This window comes from Gracilinanus agilis, chromosome 2, assembly GCF_016433145.1.
Source record: "Gracilinanus agilis isolate LMUSP501 chromosome 2, AgileGrace, whole genome shotgun sequence".
Classification (NCBI taxonomy): domain Eukaryota; kingdom Metazoa; phylum Chordata; class Mammalia; order Didelphimorphia; family Didelphidae; genus Gracilinanus; species Gracilinanus agilis.
Window position 1 is genome coordinate 524,852,400 of NC_058131.1, and position 15,541 is coordinate 524,867,940.

Here is a 15,541-nt window from a genome sequence, read left to right on the forward strand (position 1 = left end):
ACGCTCTTTGTGGTGGCAAAAAAAATTGGAAAATGAGGGTATGCCCTTTGATTGGGGAATGGCTGAACAAATTGTTGTACCTTTTGGTGATGGAATACTATTATGCTAAAAGGAATAATGACCTGGAGGAATTCCATGTGAACTGGAACAATCTCCAGGAATTGATGCAGAGTGAAAAGAGCAGAACCAAAAGTTGTTGTACACAGAGACGGATACATTATGACACAATCGAATGTAATAGGCTTTTCTACTAGCAACAATGCAAGAATCCAGGACAATTCAGAGGAACTTATGAGAAAGAACACCATCCACATCCAGAGAAAGAACTGTGGGAGCAGAAACGCAGAAGAAAAACATATGATCGATCACGTGGTTTGATAGGGATATGATTAGGGCTTTGATGTTGAAAGATCACTCTACTACAAATATGAATAACATAGAAATAGGTTGGTTGTTTTTTTTTTTTGTTTGTTTGTTTTAATTTAAACCCTTACCTTCCAACTTGGAGTCAATACTGTGTATTGGCTCTAAGGCAGAATAGTGGTAAGGGTTAGGCAATAGGGGTTAAGTGACTTGCCCAGGGTCACACAGCTAGGAAGTGTCTGAGGCCAGATTTGAACCTAAGACCTCCCGTCTCCAGGCCTGGCTCTCAATCCACTGAGCCCCCTAGGTGCCCCTGGGAAATAGGTTTTGAACAATGTTACATTCATAACCCAGTGGAACTGCTTGTTGGCTCCAGGAGGGAGGAAGGAAAGGGTGGGGAGAATCATGAATCGTGTAACCACGGAAAATATTCTAAATTTTAAAAAATAAATTAAAATTTTTAAAAAATACATTCTTTGAAAGAAAATAATTTAATTATTGATGGAAACATAGAAATAATAGAAAGGAGGGATGTGTCCTTGAACTCTGACAGATTGGTATTAGCATTAACCAGTGTCTCTGACCAGTTTCGTGGCCTCTAAATGTTGTCACCTTTTGCATCATTATGGTATAAAAAGCAGGTATAGCCAGTGACACTGGGTTTTCCTCTCTTTATCCTGCCACACTTCTTCTAAGTCTGTGTTGCTTTGAAATCTTCATCTCTATATTTCCTTACAGTGCAATAACACTCCTTCCTATTCATATGCCATTTGTTCATCCACCTCCCACTGGGAAATGTTTTGTTTCCAGGTATCACAAAGAATCCTGCTGCCTTCCACCACCTTCTAGGATATTTAGGACTTTGCCCTTGTCTTCAGTTTTTCCCCACCTTACTGCCCCTATTTCTTAGTCATTTCCTTGTGTTTCTATACCCACGATGCTCATTTCTTCTATTTTGGCCAAGCTTGGTTTTTGCCCAACACATTTGCTACTTCTCCCCTCCAGCTTCCTCCTTCTGCATCACTGTGTGCTGTGAACCCAGCCTTTACCTACTATAGCCTCAGGTAAAGCTTGCTTCCCCAGATCAGAAGCTTTCCCAAGTTTGATTTCTTCTAGAAAGCCTTTCTCGAGCCCCCACCTATCCAATGGGGCTTTCCCTTAGGGAAAAGGTTGTTGGTAGTTTCAGCAAATGGAGATCCAGGCCTGGAATCAGGAGGGCCTCCAGTCTAGCCTCCAATACTTCCCAGCTCTGGGGCCCTGGGCAGGTCACTTAATCCTGTTTGCCTAGCCCTTGTCCTTCCTAGAGTGGTTACTAAGACAGAAAACAAGGGTTTAAAGAAGAAAAAAAGATTGTTAACCAAATTATACCCAGTTCGCCTTGGCTCCTTCATTTCTCCTCCTCACCCAGTCACTTGGAAGGAAGTGACTAATCCATGTATCATGTCCCAGGATCATCAATTTAGTACGGAAAGGGAACTTCAAGAGAAATGAGTCCAAGGGGCAGCTGGGTGGCTCAGTGGATTGAGAGGCAGGCCTAGAGATGGAGGTCCTGGGTTCAAACCTGGATTCAGAGATTTCTTAGCTGTGTGACCCTGGGCAAGTCACTTAACCCCCATGGCCTAACTTTTACCATTCTGCTGCCTTAGAACCAATACACAGTATTGATTCTAAGCCAGAAGATAAAGGAGAGAGAGAGACAGAGAGAGACAGAGAGAGAGACAGACAGACAGAGAGAGAAACCTCCTCCTTTTACAGATGAGTAAGCTGAGGCCAAGAGAAGTAAAGGGACTTGCTCACGACCACCCATCTAACAAGTGCCTGAGGTGGGATTCAGGCTCACGTCTTTCTCAGCCCCACTTGAACCCCATCTGACACTGTCCATCAGACCACACTGGCTCGTCCTTGGCTCTCCCAAGGTTATCTGTTATTATTATAGATGCAGATAATAACTCTAGTTCTCTGCTATCTAAGCGGCACCCTTATGAGTAACGGCAGCCTGACGGCGATGACAGTTGAGGGAAATTTAGCCCCATGGCTTTGCCAGGCTTGATTGGGGGTATTTTTAAGTTGCTCTTTGCCCTCCCCCAGGCTGAATTATATTGCTTTGCTCGCATCCAGGTGGCCGGACCACAACAAACCCTGTATCTGTATGTAATTATGATAGGGGGCTTAATAACAATAACGACCTATTGTGTAATGCCTGAAAAACATAGATTTAGTTCATCTGGCAGACCCAGACAGCCTCGCTTGGGTCCTGCCTCTCTGCATGGCAGGCTTTATTTTTAATATCCCTGCCTTCCTTCTTAGGATCAGTACTACGTATTGGTTCCCAGGCAGAAGAGAGATAAGGGCTAGGCAATGAGGGTTAAGTGACTTGCCCAGGGTCACACAGCTGTAGTGTCTGAGGCCAGACTTGAACCCAGGACCACCCCTCTGCAGGCCTGGCTCTCCATCCACTGAGCCACCCAGCTGCCCCCTTAATGCTTACTTTCTGTCTTAATAACAACTTCTGTACTCCCATCCCGTCTGCTGGTCATCCTTGTGTCGGCCGCTGACCTCGCCGAGAGAGCCCGGACCCCTTTGGGGCTCCATGCCAGGCCACGTGTTGCTGGGGATGCCACCTCTGTCTGTCTGTCTGCCCAGCCTCGGGGCTGAGAGGACGCCCGCCGCCCTTTACCAAACCTGCGTCACGGCGATAACCAAAGGTCTCGTTGTGTTTCAGGACGTGTCGGGGAACGCAGCGTTTCTGGCCTTCACTCCCTTTGGGTTTGTGGTTCTGCAGGGCAACAAGAGAGTTCACTTCATAAAATGGTGAGTGCCTGCCATTTCCAAATGGGTTCTTCACCCCTTGGCGGCGGGGAGGGGGCCAGGCGGCATCTCCTGCCTTTGGAGGGCCGGAAGCCACCCGGGTCATTCTCCAAAGTTCCGCTCTCCCAGCTGTGCGGGTCTCAGGCCTCGGGCTCACGAGGGCTTTGCTGAGGGCCATAAGTCTCTCCAGAGATCAAGGGATGGAGCAGAGACTAGGAGACGCAGGACCGTAGGGAACCCGAGCTTCGGGAATAGCCCTGACCCACGGCACCGGCCACCTGGCACCCTCGCTCCTCACCCAAATGTGTAACCGGCCGGCAAGGTCCGGGCTAAATGCAGGCAGCCCTAAAAGCCGCACCGGCCCTTTGGGGACGGGCTTTGGAGGATCTTCGGCCTGCGGTGAGCCCTGCTGCAGGCTGGCCTCCGGGCAGCTCGCTCTGCCCGTCCCTACGAGCTTGTCCCCCTAAGATGACCATCCCCACGCTGGCCTAATTGCCGCTGCCTCCACCGGAGCCCCCCCCGTCTGTCCCAGGTCTCTGGCCTCTGGGGCTGCCCGTCGTCTTGTGCTCTCTTGTGCGTCTTTGTTCCTGTGTCTGGCTCGTGGGGGCCCACACAGCGGGTCACACTCTGCCTTGTATGGTGGCACGTGTCCAGCTCCATGAGGCTACCTGGGCTTCCCCAGAGAACAGATGCTGCTGCATCCTCTCCGTGCTGATGTGCTGTGGCTCAGTGTGGCCTCTTTGAGCTTCTCAGCCAGTGCAAAAGAGTGAGCAGGCAAGCATTAAGGGAGTGTACAGAAGGGGATAGCAAAGAAGCTCAGTGGATAGAGCCAGGCCTAGAGAGGTCCTGGGTTCAAATCTGACCTCAGACACTTCCCAGCTGTGTGACCCTGGGCAAGTCACTTAACCCCCATTGCCTAGCCCTTGCCACTCTTGCCTTGGAGCCAATACTCAGTATAGACTCCAAGACGGAAGGTAAGGGTTTAAAAAAAAGAGAGAGCGCAGAGAGCAGACGGAGCCCCAGCCAGGCAGTCGGCTCCCCTTCTTGCCCTCCTCCTCTGTCTTCCCAACAACTTGGGGAAAATGTGAATCTGGCCTCGTTATCAGATCTGCAGCTTAGCTGTACAAAACCCTTTCCTGGGTGGTCTCTGGACCGGCTGGTTCCCTCTTTTGAGGGGGCGTGCTGAGGCGGGCATTATTCAAGGCAGAGGATTCCCCCCGGCAGCCCTCTCAGAAATTTAGCATCCCTCAGCTAGTCTGCTCTCTGTCCACCTCTGCATCTTCAGTCTCCCTCACCCAGTTAGTAGATGGCACTCGGTCCCTCACCAACAAGAGTTAGTAGCCTCCCTTTGACGACAGGGACCCCCCCTTCTGTGGCCTGCAGGAGCCTCGGGGGTCAGTGTGTCTGTCTTTGTATCAGTTACTCCTTAGCAAATCTTGTCTACGTATGTGAGAGCAAGAAAAGAAGGGGAAACTGTACAGAAGCACGAAAGGGCTCATTCAGAGAGTCTCACATTAGAGCCCAGGGTCAGAGGCTCTGAGTTATAATCCTGGTCTTAGTCTATGACAGAACAACAATGGGAAATAATACCTCCTGCCTTGTCCCCAATTTTTTTTTCCTATCTGCAAAATAAGTGCCTTGTTCCCCATCTCTCTCTTCCTTCTTCCATAACCTTGGGTTCCTGGGGTATCAGGGAAGTCCTGAAAGGATGCTAGACGTCCCCGTACAAATGACAGAGAGCAGGAGGCCGGGGAACTGAGTTCTCTGAGTCAGAACCGGGCCGAGGAGGCTCTGAATGGCCGGATGAGAAGGCCCCAGATATCCAAAAATGGGCCGCGTGGTCTAGGAGGACAGCTGTGATAGAAAAGCCTAGGAGGGAGCCTGGGCTAGAAGGGAATGAGAAGTCGCCGCGCTCTTCAGCGTAGCTTTCCTCTTGTTCCGGGGCACCCACCCAGGGCCGGGGCACCCACCCAGGGCCGTGGCACGCCTTCCCCCCTTCTGTTAAAGTCTGCCGAACTGAGAACAAACAGTATTTGATAGGAGGTGTGAACCCTTTAATGTACAGTAACCGTATCACTTCTTTTGTGTATTGCGTCCCACTGGTGATGTACCCCAGTATCCTGTTTGCCTTTTTCACTGCAGCCATACACTGGGCTGATGGCTCCAAGGATTTTTCTACAATAACCCCTAAACCCCTTTCCCGGTCAGTACGCTGCATGACTGTTCCATGTAATCTGTACTCTCCCCCCCTCTGGTTTGTTGCCCCCTCCCCACCCCGATTGATTGTTTTACACGTGTCTGCATTCAACTGCATTTGTCATCCAGTGGCACAGTCACCTGAGAGAAGCAGCTCCCTCAGAGCCTGGTGGCCTCGTTTTGTCATCATTTGCTGTATATTGAACGTTGGCCTCATCAGCTAACTGTGGCATCTGACATCTGATATCCTCATCCAGATAATGCACCCGTGTCATGAACCACATCCCGCAATAGCCCCCGGACACTCCACCAAGAACCACTTTCCATTCCAAGATGTTCCCCTTTTACAGCCACTGTGGTTGAGGCTGAAATCCTTCTCTACCCTGCCCCCCCACCCCCCACTTCTTACACTTTGGTTGGACAGAAAACTGTGGATTGAAACTGTTCCAGTAACTGTTCCTTTACACACACTGCGCTGCTGTCTTGTTTCAGTTCTGAATTTGGCTAAAATTGTGTCTGTGCCTGGATGCTCCTCCAGTGTAGGTAGGCTCTGTTTGTGGGAGGTTCTCCTGCGGGTGGATGACGGCTGCTCTCTTTGTTCTTTTAGGAATGAGGTGACCAAGCTGAAATTCGAAGGAAAGACTTTCTATTTATATGTAAGTCAGAAAGAGGTGAGTGGCTTCTTCCTCTTCTCCGAGGGCTTGGGAGCTGGGGTGGCCCAAACTAGCCTGCGCCGGACAAGCCGGACAAGCCGAGGGGTCCCTACCTGGTAAAGCTAAAACCCGGCACCGAGGTTGGGAATCTGGTGCCCGCGGCAGAGGTGTGTGTGCCGGGCCCCCTCGTGGGTTATGCCGATGACATGCCTTACTGCAGGGTCTCCTGTACTGCTGGAGAATTATTTTATTTCTTACCCAGAAACAGAATACAAGCATCTCACATTAGAGAAAATGTAGGCTACCAGCTGGCCAAGGACTGGAAACTTTGGTTTGGTTTGGTTTCTGGATGTTGATGCCCTGATACTGGTTCTCTAGATTCAGCTGAATGTCCTGGTCCACGTTGCCCATTTGCTTCCTTCCACACTCAGTTGTTTCTATGTGGAATTTTTTGTAGGAAAAGAAAATTGTTCTTACATATTTTGCTCCAACACCAGAAGCCTGCAAGCATCTCTGGAAATGTGGAATAGAAAACCAAGCCTTCTACAAGTGAGTTCTCTTGGGTTGAGTGTTCTTTACTGGAGCCCCAGAGTCATAGAAGGTATTTCCAAAAGAGGGAAAGGAAAACAAGACTGGAAACAGGAGAAAGGGGGAAGGAAATGTCAGCACTTTTTGGCCTTTGGAAAACCCAACCAACCAATCCATTTTGTGTCAGTCTGCTTCTGTGCTTTCTGCCCTCAACCAAGGGATACACAGCAGGGTGGATACATGTTGGCTGGTCACACCGTATCTATAGTTAAGTCCTTTGGTATCATTGGACTGGCATTAGGTATCTCTGGGCCTACTTTAGAAGTCATGAATAATGCCTTTGGAATTCCTTCTAGCATAGTAATCCCTATTGAGCCTACACTCGCTTGACCTAAGAGTTTCCCACAAACACACTCAAAAAAAAAAAAAGGCGCCCAAGAGCAGTTTCTCAGAGATATACTCTGTTTCAAGGGAATCCTAGGGGATCTAGACTAAACCATGATACCTTTTTGACCCTCATGAACCATTCAGAATCCCTGGAATCATTCTAACTCTCCCAGACACCAACCAGGACATAAAATACCGTCTCACCCACCGAGGCTACCACAGTCATGATCCTAACACTCAGGGTGACGAGCAAGGTTTTGGGTCTACTTCATACTTGAAGATTCACATTGTTGGGGCTAATCTCCTTATGTTCAGTGCTTGCTGGTACCAATCCCAGTATGGTATCCATGCTAATGATACCCCCATGAAAAGTCCCCTTGGGCAGGCATACTTATATACTCTCAAGAAGTTAGGACCCGTGCTTTTCTTCGGTTAAGTCAAGTGGTTGTTTAAAAAGAAAAATTAGAGAGCTAAGAAATTTCCCATCTAGAGAGAGGGGAGACAAAAGGTAAATTATGTTTCACAGAACCCCTTGGTCTGGCTTAAAAATAGAATGCAGTGTCTTGTGCTTTAACAAGATGCATTTTAATCAGGAAGCGACAAGACAATGTATGTACTGTGTTCTTCCTGGGAATGCTGCCATCAGCAGAGACACCTGCCAAGCAGGCTTTCTCTTTCTCTTCACCTGAAGGGAGAGCACAGCATAGCTTATATGGCCTGAGCTGGATTCAAGTCCCTGGTGAAGAGAAAGGCATTCATTACCCTCCCCGTGACCCTCGCTAACTGCAGCAGGGCTCCCCAAAGAGACTTGCTCCACGTCATACAGCTCATAAGTGCCTGAGGTAGAATGTGCTCAGCTCCTCCTGCCTCCACGTCCACCCTTCTTGGCAGCACAATGACTGGGTTCTCTTTAGATCCACCAGAGCAGGAGCACGTAGGACCTAGTTCTTACTTAGGCTTTTATTATTTTCTTTTGCTATAAATACTCGATTGTGTCTATGCATTTGGCCAGAGGCCCAAGGATTCTTAAAGAGTACCGTATCTGTCCCACGCTGGTCCAACAGCCCAGGGGCTTTGTACCCAAGAAGAGAGGTGCTTGTCTTGTGACGGTCTCCACTGGCCAAAAAAGGCCAATAGAGGCTTTGTTCGGAGAACTGCTCCATAACCTTTATCCTAAAGTTGACAAAAGGCTCTCCTGCTTTGCTTCTTTACAGTCTTCTGTAAGACCTTTCTCTTCTGCCATCTCTTTTCGTTTTCTTCTTACCAGAAAATCATAATAAAGAATATATTCTCTCGACTCTTTTTCTGCTCCAGAACAACTGACTTGTTGAGTAGAGAATACTCTCTCTGCTCCCATTGCTTAATTAACATGCTAAGCAACAAGTGGAATTTGCCTTATAGCCTCTTTAAGTTCTGAAATATTTCCTTTCTCTTCCCTTTCTGGGCTCAAACTCCAGATCTTCTCTGAGTGACCCCATCTCAGTTTATGATTAGTAACCAAATCCTTATCTTTCTACAGCCTGATGAATGACATTCATCTTATAATTTTAAAAAAGCAGATGGTGTCCATATTTCCCTAGTTAATAACCTAAAATTTCCCCGATTCTTCACATGTAAGTAAGTCACTAAGGCATGCATACATTCTTTACTTGTTCCAGTATTCTACAAGTTGTCATGTTCAAAAGAGCAACTGCTATCTCAGAAAACTGAATCGGACTTAACTGCAATAACTGTTCCCTGGAATTCTGTGATCTTTTTCACTAACACCTCAACTTAAAAAAACAAACAAACATGGATCTCAGACAGCGTTCACTTTTCATAATACATGAAATCTACAGCACCACAAATATTTTCCTTCCTTTTGCAGATACAAGGAATTGTTAATTTGTTAATGCCAAAGTCCTGGCCCACATTGGCAGCAGACCTTCTCACTCAGTCACGTTACTGATTTTGCAAGCCCAAAAGACTCGCCACTATGCTTTGGGGGCATAATTACAACACAAAACTTGAGTTTTAAAGGCAAACAGTGACTCTATATAACAAATGCACAGGGAGCTCTTTATTCTCCAGTAGTTAGATGAATAAGACCAGTGAAGCACCCATTAGGACACCAGCCACTCCACAAAGTGACTTACCATCACATCTCTTGTGTATTTTTCTGTATTGCGCATAGCCACAAATGTGCGTGATTGCCAACCTGAAAGTAGAAATGAGGTTAAGATCACAGGAATGCTTGAAGTTATAAAAGTTAAGCACGTCAGTATTGAAGATTGACTGTATTTTGTTTTTGCCTGTGTGGGTTATATGTGTCCATGCAAATATGTCTAATGTAGTATACAGAATTGGGGTCATATAGTTTTTTCTAGCTTTGGCTAAGTTCCAAAAGCTGTTAGAGGTTTAGAATCTTGAGGAAAAGGAGTTGACTGGATTGTCCGTAGAGGGAGGTGGCCAATGAGCGAGCTGCTTTGATTATCTAGCTTTAATATTGAAATTTAGCCTAGCTTTGATATATTTACTTAAGAAATTATTATTTTAGATAAAACCCTTTATATCTTCCTTTCCTATACCACCCCTGCCTTCCCTCCCTTATCTTAGTGTCTGTGGAGTTAATAAGGAGAGTAATTAGAGAGGAGTTAAATCTGTGAAGAGTTATCTAATTGACAACATTAGTTATAGTTAGTCAAATCATCATTTATTCCCTTTAGATAGCCATAGCATTTTGTAAAGCTGAGTTTAAAGGCAGGTCCTTACTCAGACTCCATCTTTACTTCCCTTCCCCCACCTGAGGTTCCTGAGACAACTGATAGGGCTTTCCTTTGATCCACCTTCCTAACAAACATCCTTCAAACAAAATAAATCCTTTTGTTTCAACAGCCCTATTAGTGTAATTTATCTGTTAGTTATTAAGAGGGAAGAAGAGGGAAAGAGACAACATACTCTGGGCTTAGAGGGAAGCTGAGGCATCCATCTTGAAGGAAGGCATTACTTCAAAACAAGTCCCTTCCTGTGAAATTAACTAAAGCCTGTTTGTTAATTTCAGTCTAGTCTATTTCCCTCAGCTTGTGTTTGAGTCTAAGTCCCAGTCTGTAAGCCTGCTGTGTTTGTCTGTGTAGTTTAATTTCTCTTCTCCCTAAAAGATCTCTGTTTCCCTTCTGTGTTATACTCTTAACTTCAGTCCTATTATACCCTGGATCTCCTTTAATCCCAGCCTACCTGAAACCGAGAAAACCCACTTAGCAAGTCTCCAAAATCCTCCTTTCAATTCTCTTATCCCAAACACCTTTCCTCAAATTACCCACATAACACTAAACGTGGTTCGCAGGGAGGCAAGGATAGACATCTCTAGCATCTCCTTCTCCATCTTTTCTCCTGCCAAAAGGGAGATCAAGACTTGAGGCCCTTCTCACCTAAGGAATGATTTGCCAGAAGCTGCAGTGTGGTAAAGTGGAGAGAGGGACCTGAGAGAAAGCCAGCTCCCCAGTCTGTCAGGTTCTGCCCAGCGTCTTCTTCCTCCAGATCTCTAAAGAGAATTTGGAATGGGGTCTTTTCTCTCAACATTGGAAACCGCAAGACCCTGGATCTTCTTTCTCCCACGTCTCACCAACTTTGCCTATCACTTGAGCCACACAGGTTTGGAGCATTGAATAATACTAACCAGTCTCCACCATGGAGAAGAAAATCCTATACAACTGGTTCTGTGAGCCAAGAATTACACTCATACGGAATCTTCTAAGACAAAAAAAAAAACTTTTTCCTATAACCTATTGTCTGTTCTCCTTTAACCTTACTTGTGTGGTTGATTTTGGGAACCCTAGTGCAGGACTTTACACTTAGAACTATTAAATTTTCTTACTAAAATCAGGCATCATTCTGTCCTTTCAAGATCTTTTTTGGATCCTGGCTCTTTCCTCTAACATTTTAGCTATCCCTGCTAACTTTATGTCTGCAGATTCAATTATGGAAGTTTATGCTTCCATTTAAGTTAACTGATAAAAGGTGCTGAACAGAATATACACAAGAGAAAAACCTTTGGGATACTTCACTAGAGTCCTTCTAGGCTATTATCAATTATTAATCACTGCACTTTGAGTCCAGTCATTCATCCAATTTTAATATCTATCTTACTCTTTTAATAGATATTTCTATATTACTCTAGTATGATTTATATTACATTATTATCTTTTAAGTATGAGAAACTTTTTTTTTTAACTCTTAACTTCTGTGTATTGGCTCCTAGGCGGAAGAGTGGTCAAGTCACACAGCTGGGAAGTGTCTGAGACCAGATTTGAACCTAGGACCTCCCATCTCTAGGCCTGACTCTCAATCCACTGAGCTACCCAGCTGCCCCCTATGAGAGACTTTTTATCAAATGCCTTGCTAAAAACCAAGTGTGCTATATCTGTTTCCTTTTACTCACAAATACTCACAAACCATTCATTTAAAAGCATGTTCTAGAGTTTTTGCCAGAAATTAGTTAGGCTTGTTAGGCTTGCTGGCCTATATTTTAAAAATTCTATCCTCTTAAACTTTTTCAGAAATTGTGGTATTTGCTTGTTTCCAGAACTGGGGGACCTTTTTCACTCATCACAATGTTTCAAAGATTAATAGTGACCCAACAAATTATCTCTGCTAGTTCTTTCAGTACCCTGGGACGTAATTCATCTGGGTCTGATTACATGAACTCATCAGAGGCTCAATTACCCATCTCCATCTTGTGTTTCGACTTCCTGGTGACAATTTTTATTCTATTCTTTATCCAGAGATTCTTTTCCTTGATGGAGAAAAATAGAAGCAGAGTAAGAATTGTGTGGTTCTACCTTCTCACCATTGTCCATTTCCATTTGCCCATCCATCCCAAGCAGTGATCCTATTCCGTTTTTTGAAGTTCTTGCTCCCAACATAGCTGGGAAAAGCCCTTTTTGTTATCTTTAGCATTTATCCAAAGTTTCTGAGTTTTTCATGCTTTTAAGCATGCTTTCATTCTTTTAAGTATGAGAGACTTTTTATCAAATGCCTTGCTGAAAACCAAGTGTGCTATATCTGTTTTTCTCATAACTGTCAGTCTTTTACCTTCATCCTGGGTTACCCAGACTTGCTTCTTTATCCTGTACAAGAGTTTTTAGATCAAATTGTTCAATGAGTTCCCTACATATTCATAGTCTCATTAGGCTAGTACTACTCTTTTCTTCTTCACTTGAATTATTTGTGTATTACACAAAATTTGGGGGTTTTTTGTTATAAAGATATTTCATTTTTACCAATTATATGAAATAACAATTTTCCACATAAGCTTTCTAAAGTTATATGATCCAAATTCTTCCCCCTTCCCAGAGATGGTAAGCAATTTGATCTGAGCTATACATGTATTGTCCTGCAAAACATATTTCCATATTGCTCATTTTTATAATAGAATAACCATATAGAACCAAAAACCTAAATAAACTAAAGTAAAAAATCATGCGGTTTGATCTGCATCTGACTCCAACAGTTCTTTTCCTGCAGATGGATAGCATTCTTTGTCATAAGTCCTTCAGAATTGTCCTGGATCATCATAGAGCTGAAAGTAGCTAAGCCCTTCAAGGTTGATCATCCCACAATATTTTAGTTTCTGTGTACAGTGTTCTCCTGGTTCTGCTAATTTCACTCTGCATTGGTTCATGGAGGTCTTTCCAGTTCTTTCTGAAATCATCCTGCTTATGATTTCTTATAGGCCAATAGTATTCCATCACTGTCATATACCATAGTTTGTTCAGCCATTCCCCAATTGATAAATATTCCTTCAGTTTCCAATTCTTTGTCACCACAAAAAAGGGCTGCTATAAATATACCAAATTTTATTCTTTAAAGCCTCTCATTCCTCTTGGGCCAGTGTCTCCTATCAAATTGTAGTTCATGAGGCCCTACCTGTCCTTTTCCTAAATTCTGACATCTGCTCTTCCAAATCTAGCCTGTGTCATACTTTTCCAGCTCTTAAATGCCATGGTCAATCCCACTAAATTCTACTTAAATTCTGCTTCAGCTACCAATTCTTCCTTATTGGCCAGAATTAAGTCTATGATAGCAGTTCTCCTTATTGCTTCTTCTACCTTTTGATGAATGAAATTATTAAGATAAGTCAAGATATCAACTCTTCTGCCTTTATCAGACAGAGTTCTAGGGCTGTCTAGGCAGTTAAAATTACCCATTACTAATATACCATGTCTCTGTACCAGATTTGTGGGCTATTTAATGCCATCATTGTCCATTTCCTCCTTGTTTCTGTTTTCCCTTCTGTACTTACCCTAACTAATGCTCTCCACCATGCTTTCTCCCTCTGATTAATGGATTTTCCAAGAAGAATTCAGTAGGTCCTCTTAGGTACAAAACTATTCCACCATCCCTTTTAGCTGATTTCTTCCTTTTCCAAAAACATCAAATCTCAAATCTCAATGATACCAATAAAGCTGAATTTCCTTCTCTGGAGCAAAGTCACTAGTCCAAATTGTTTATTTCCCATACCTTGCACATTTATATATATATATATATATATGTATGTATGTATAAAATTATATTTTAATGACTGTCCCTTTACTACTAAAGTTTAATCTTTGCCTCATCACTGATATTCTTCTTCCTGTATTTTACTTGATTCTCTATAGTATCTGGCTTGGGAGATCTAGGGGGATTTTTCTTCCTCTCCCTCTATCTCCAGTCCACACATACACATATGTGTGTACATACATATATGTTACATATTTTTAATCAGCCTTCATTATATGCACTCCATGCTTGAATAAGAGGCCATCTTGCCAATTTTGTTGTTCTTTCGTTCACTCATGTCCAACTCTTCATGACCCCCATGGACCACAGACCACCACTATCTCTCAAAGACTATCCAAGTTCACGTTCATCATTTCCATGACACTAACCAGCTCAGCCTCTGCCATCCTCTTCTTTTGTCTACAGTCTTTCCCAATGTCAGAGTCTCTTCCAGGGAGTCCTGTCTTCTCATTAGGTAGTCAAAGTATTTAAGCTTCAGTTTCAGTATTTATTCTTCCAGTGAATAGTCTGAATTAATTTCTTGAAGTATGATTTGATTTGATCTCCCTGCTCTCCAAGGAAGTCTTCTCCAGCACCACAATTTGGAAGCATTGATTCTGCAGGGCTGAGCTTTCCTTAGAGTTGAACTCTTGCAGCCATGTATTGCTACTGGAAAAACCATAGCTTTGACTGTATGTCAGCAAGGTGATGTCTCTGCTTTAGAGTCTGCTGTCCAGATTTACCATAGCTTTCCTTCCAAGCCTTTTAATTTCATGGCTGCAGTTGCCTTCTGCAGTGATCTTTGAGCCCAAGAATATAAAATCTGACGTTGCTTTCACATCTTCTCTCTCTTTGCCAAAAAGTGATGGGACCAGTTGCCATGATCTTTAAAGAGTTTTTTGATATTAAGTTTCAAACCAGCTTTTACACTCTCTTTCACCCTCATCAAATGATCTCTTAATCCTTCTTCACTTTCCTCCGTCAAACTGGTGTCCTCTGCATATCTGAGAGTGTTGATATCTCACCTGGAGACTTTAATTCCCAAATCATGCCTGTTTCTTCAGCTAGGATCCAGAAATCCAAAATCCATTCTCAGAATACTTTTTTAGGCATCGTGTCCTGCCTCCGACTTATACTGGCTGTGCAAAATCATTGGAGAAATCATTTAACCTCTCGGTAACTCCAGGCAGGTCTCTACTACACTGTAGAGCAACTGCTAATATGGATTGGTAGGTAGAATCTGCTCATAAGGAGTTCCTTACCCCAATAAACCCCACGAAGTATCTCTGAAGGATCCACGCTTTGTGGGATTCTTTACACCAGTCGAGGGAGGCTAGGTCTGGTGTCACCACAACCCAAGGAAGCTCTAACTTAGTGAAAGAAGGAGGAAGAGGAGTTGAGTACCACCAACTGGTGTCCAAAAAAAAATAATTCCAAAGCAATCACCTAAGCTGCTTGATCTGTATAATCAGGAGGTAAACATTTCTTATATGTGTTTTCTTTCTACCATCCCAAGGCACCCTGGAGTGGGGCTCCATGGAAACAAAAGCCCTTCAAACTCCTTCATGGTCCCTTTGCTCACCTGGGCATCCTCTCTAGGCTGCCCACTGCTGCCCTTAGGCACTCATTTGGCTCTTTGGGCATCCCCACCCAAACATGTGTCTACTTATTTTTCAGGTACATCACAGTATAGACTGATACCAAAAAAAAAAGCTGGATGACTGAACAAGTCACTTTTTCCTTTCTCCAAATCGAGGGTATTAGATTAGATCAGCAATTTCCAACCTTGGCTTTCAGTACAAAAGAAACTAAATTGTATCTGTGCATAAGAAATAAAATAATTTAGGTTTCAAAGAGAAAAATGAATTAGTATCAAAATCCTTGTTGTTGTTGTTAAATGTTTTATCAGAGCACAGTCACCTAAATTAGTGAGACCCTTGATTTTCTTTTTTTATGAAATAACTATTTCATTTCTGGTATAGTTTTTTGGGGGGACGAAAAACTCCTTACTTTCTATCTTGGGAACCACTCTAAGATAGATGGGCAAGGGCTAGGCAAACTAGATTAAGTGACTTGCCCGGGGTCAC

The 15,541-nt window shown here is 44.0% G+C and overlaps 1 protein-coding gene across 5 annotated transcripts in view; it reads left to right on the forward strand.

The window, feature by feature from the left end:
• FRMD5 (FERM domain containing 5) overlaps positions 1-15,541 on the forward strand; it is a 373,507-nt gene that overhangs the window by 342,887 nt on the left and 15,079 nt on the right. For 4 of the 5 annotated variants that reach the window (XM_044662173.1, XM_044662175.1, XM_044662172.1 and 1 more), the window contains 3 exons: positions 3,086-3,174; positions 5,975-6,038; positions 6,478-6,569. In XM_044662173.1, coding sequence (XP_044518108.1) covers positions 3,086-3,174; positions 5,975-6,038; positions 6,478-6,569 — 245 coding nt within the window. The remainder of the gene's footprint in view (positions 1-3,085; positions 3,175-5,974; positions 6,039-6,477; positions 6,570-15,541) is intronic. The other variant, XM_044662176.1, reaches the window with a different exon arrangement.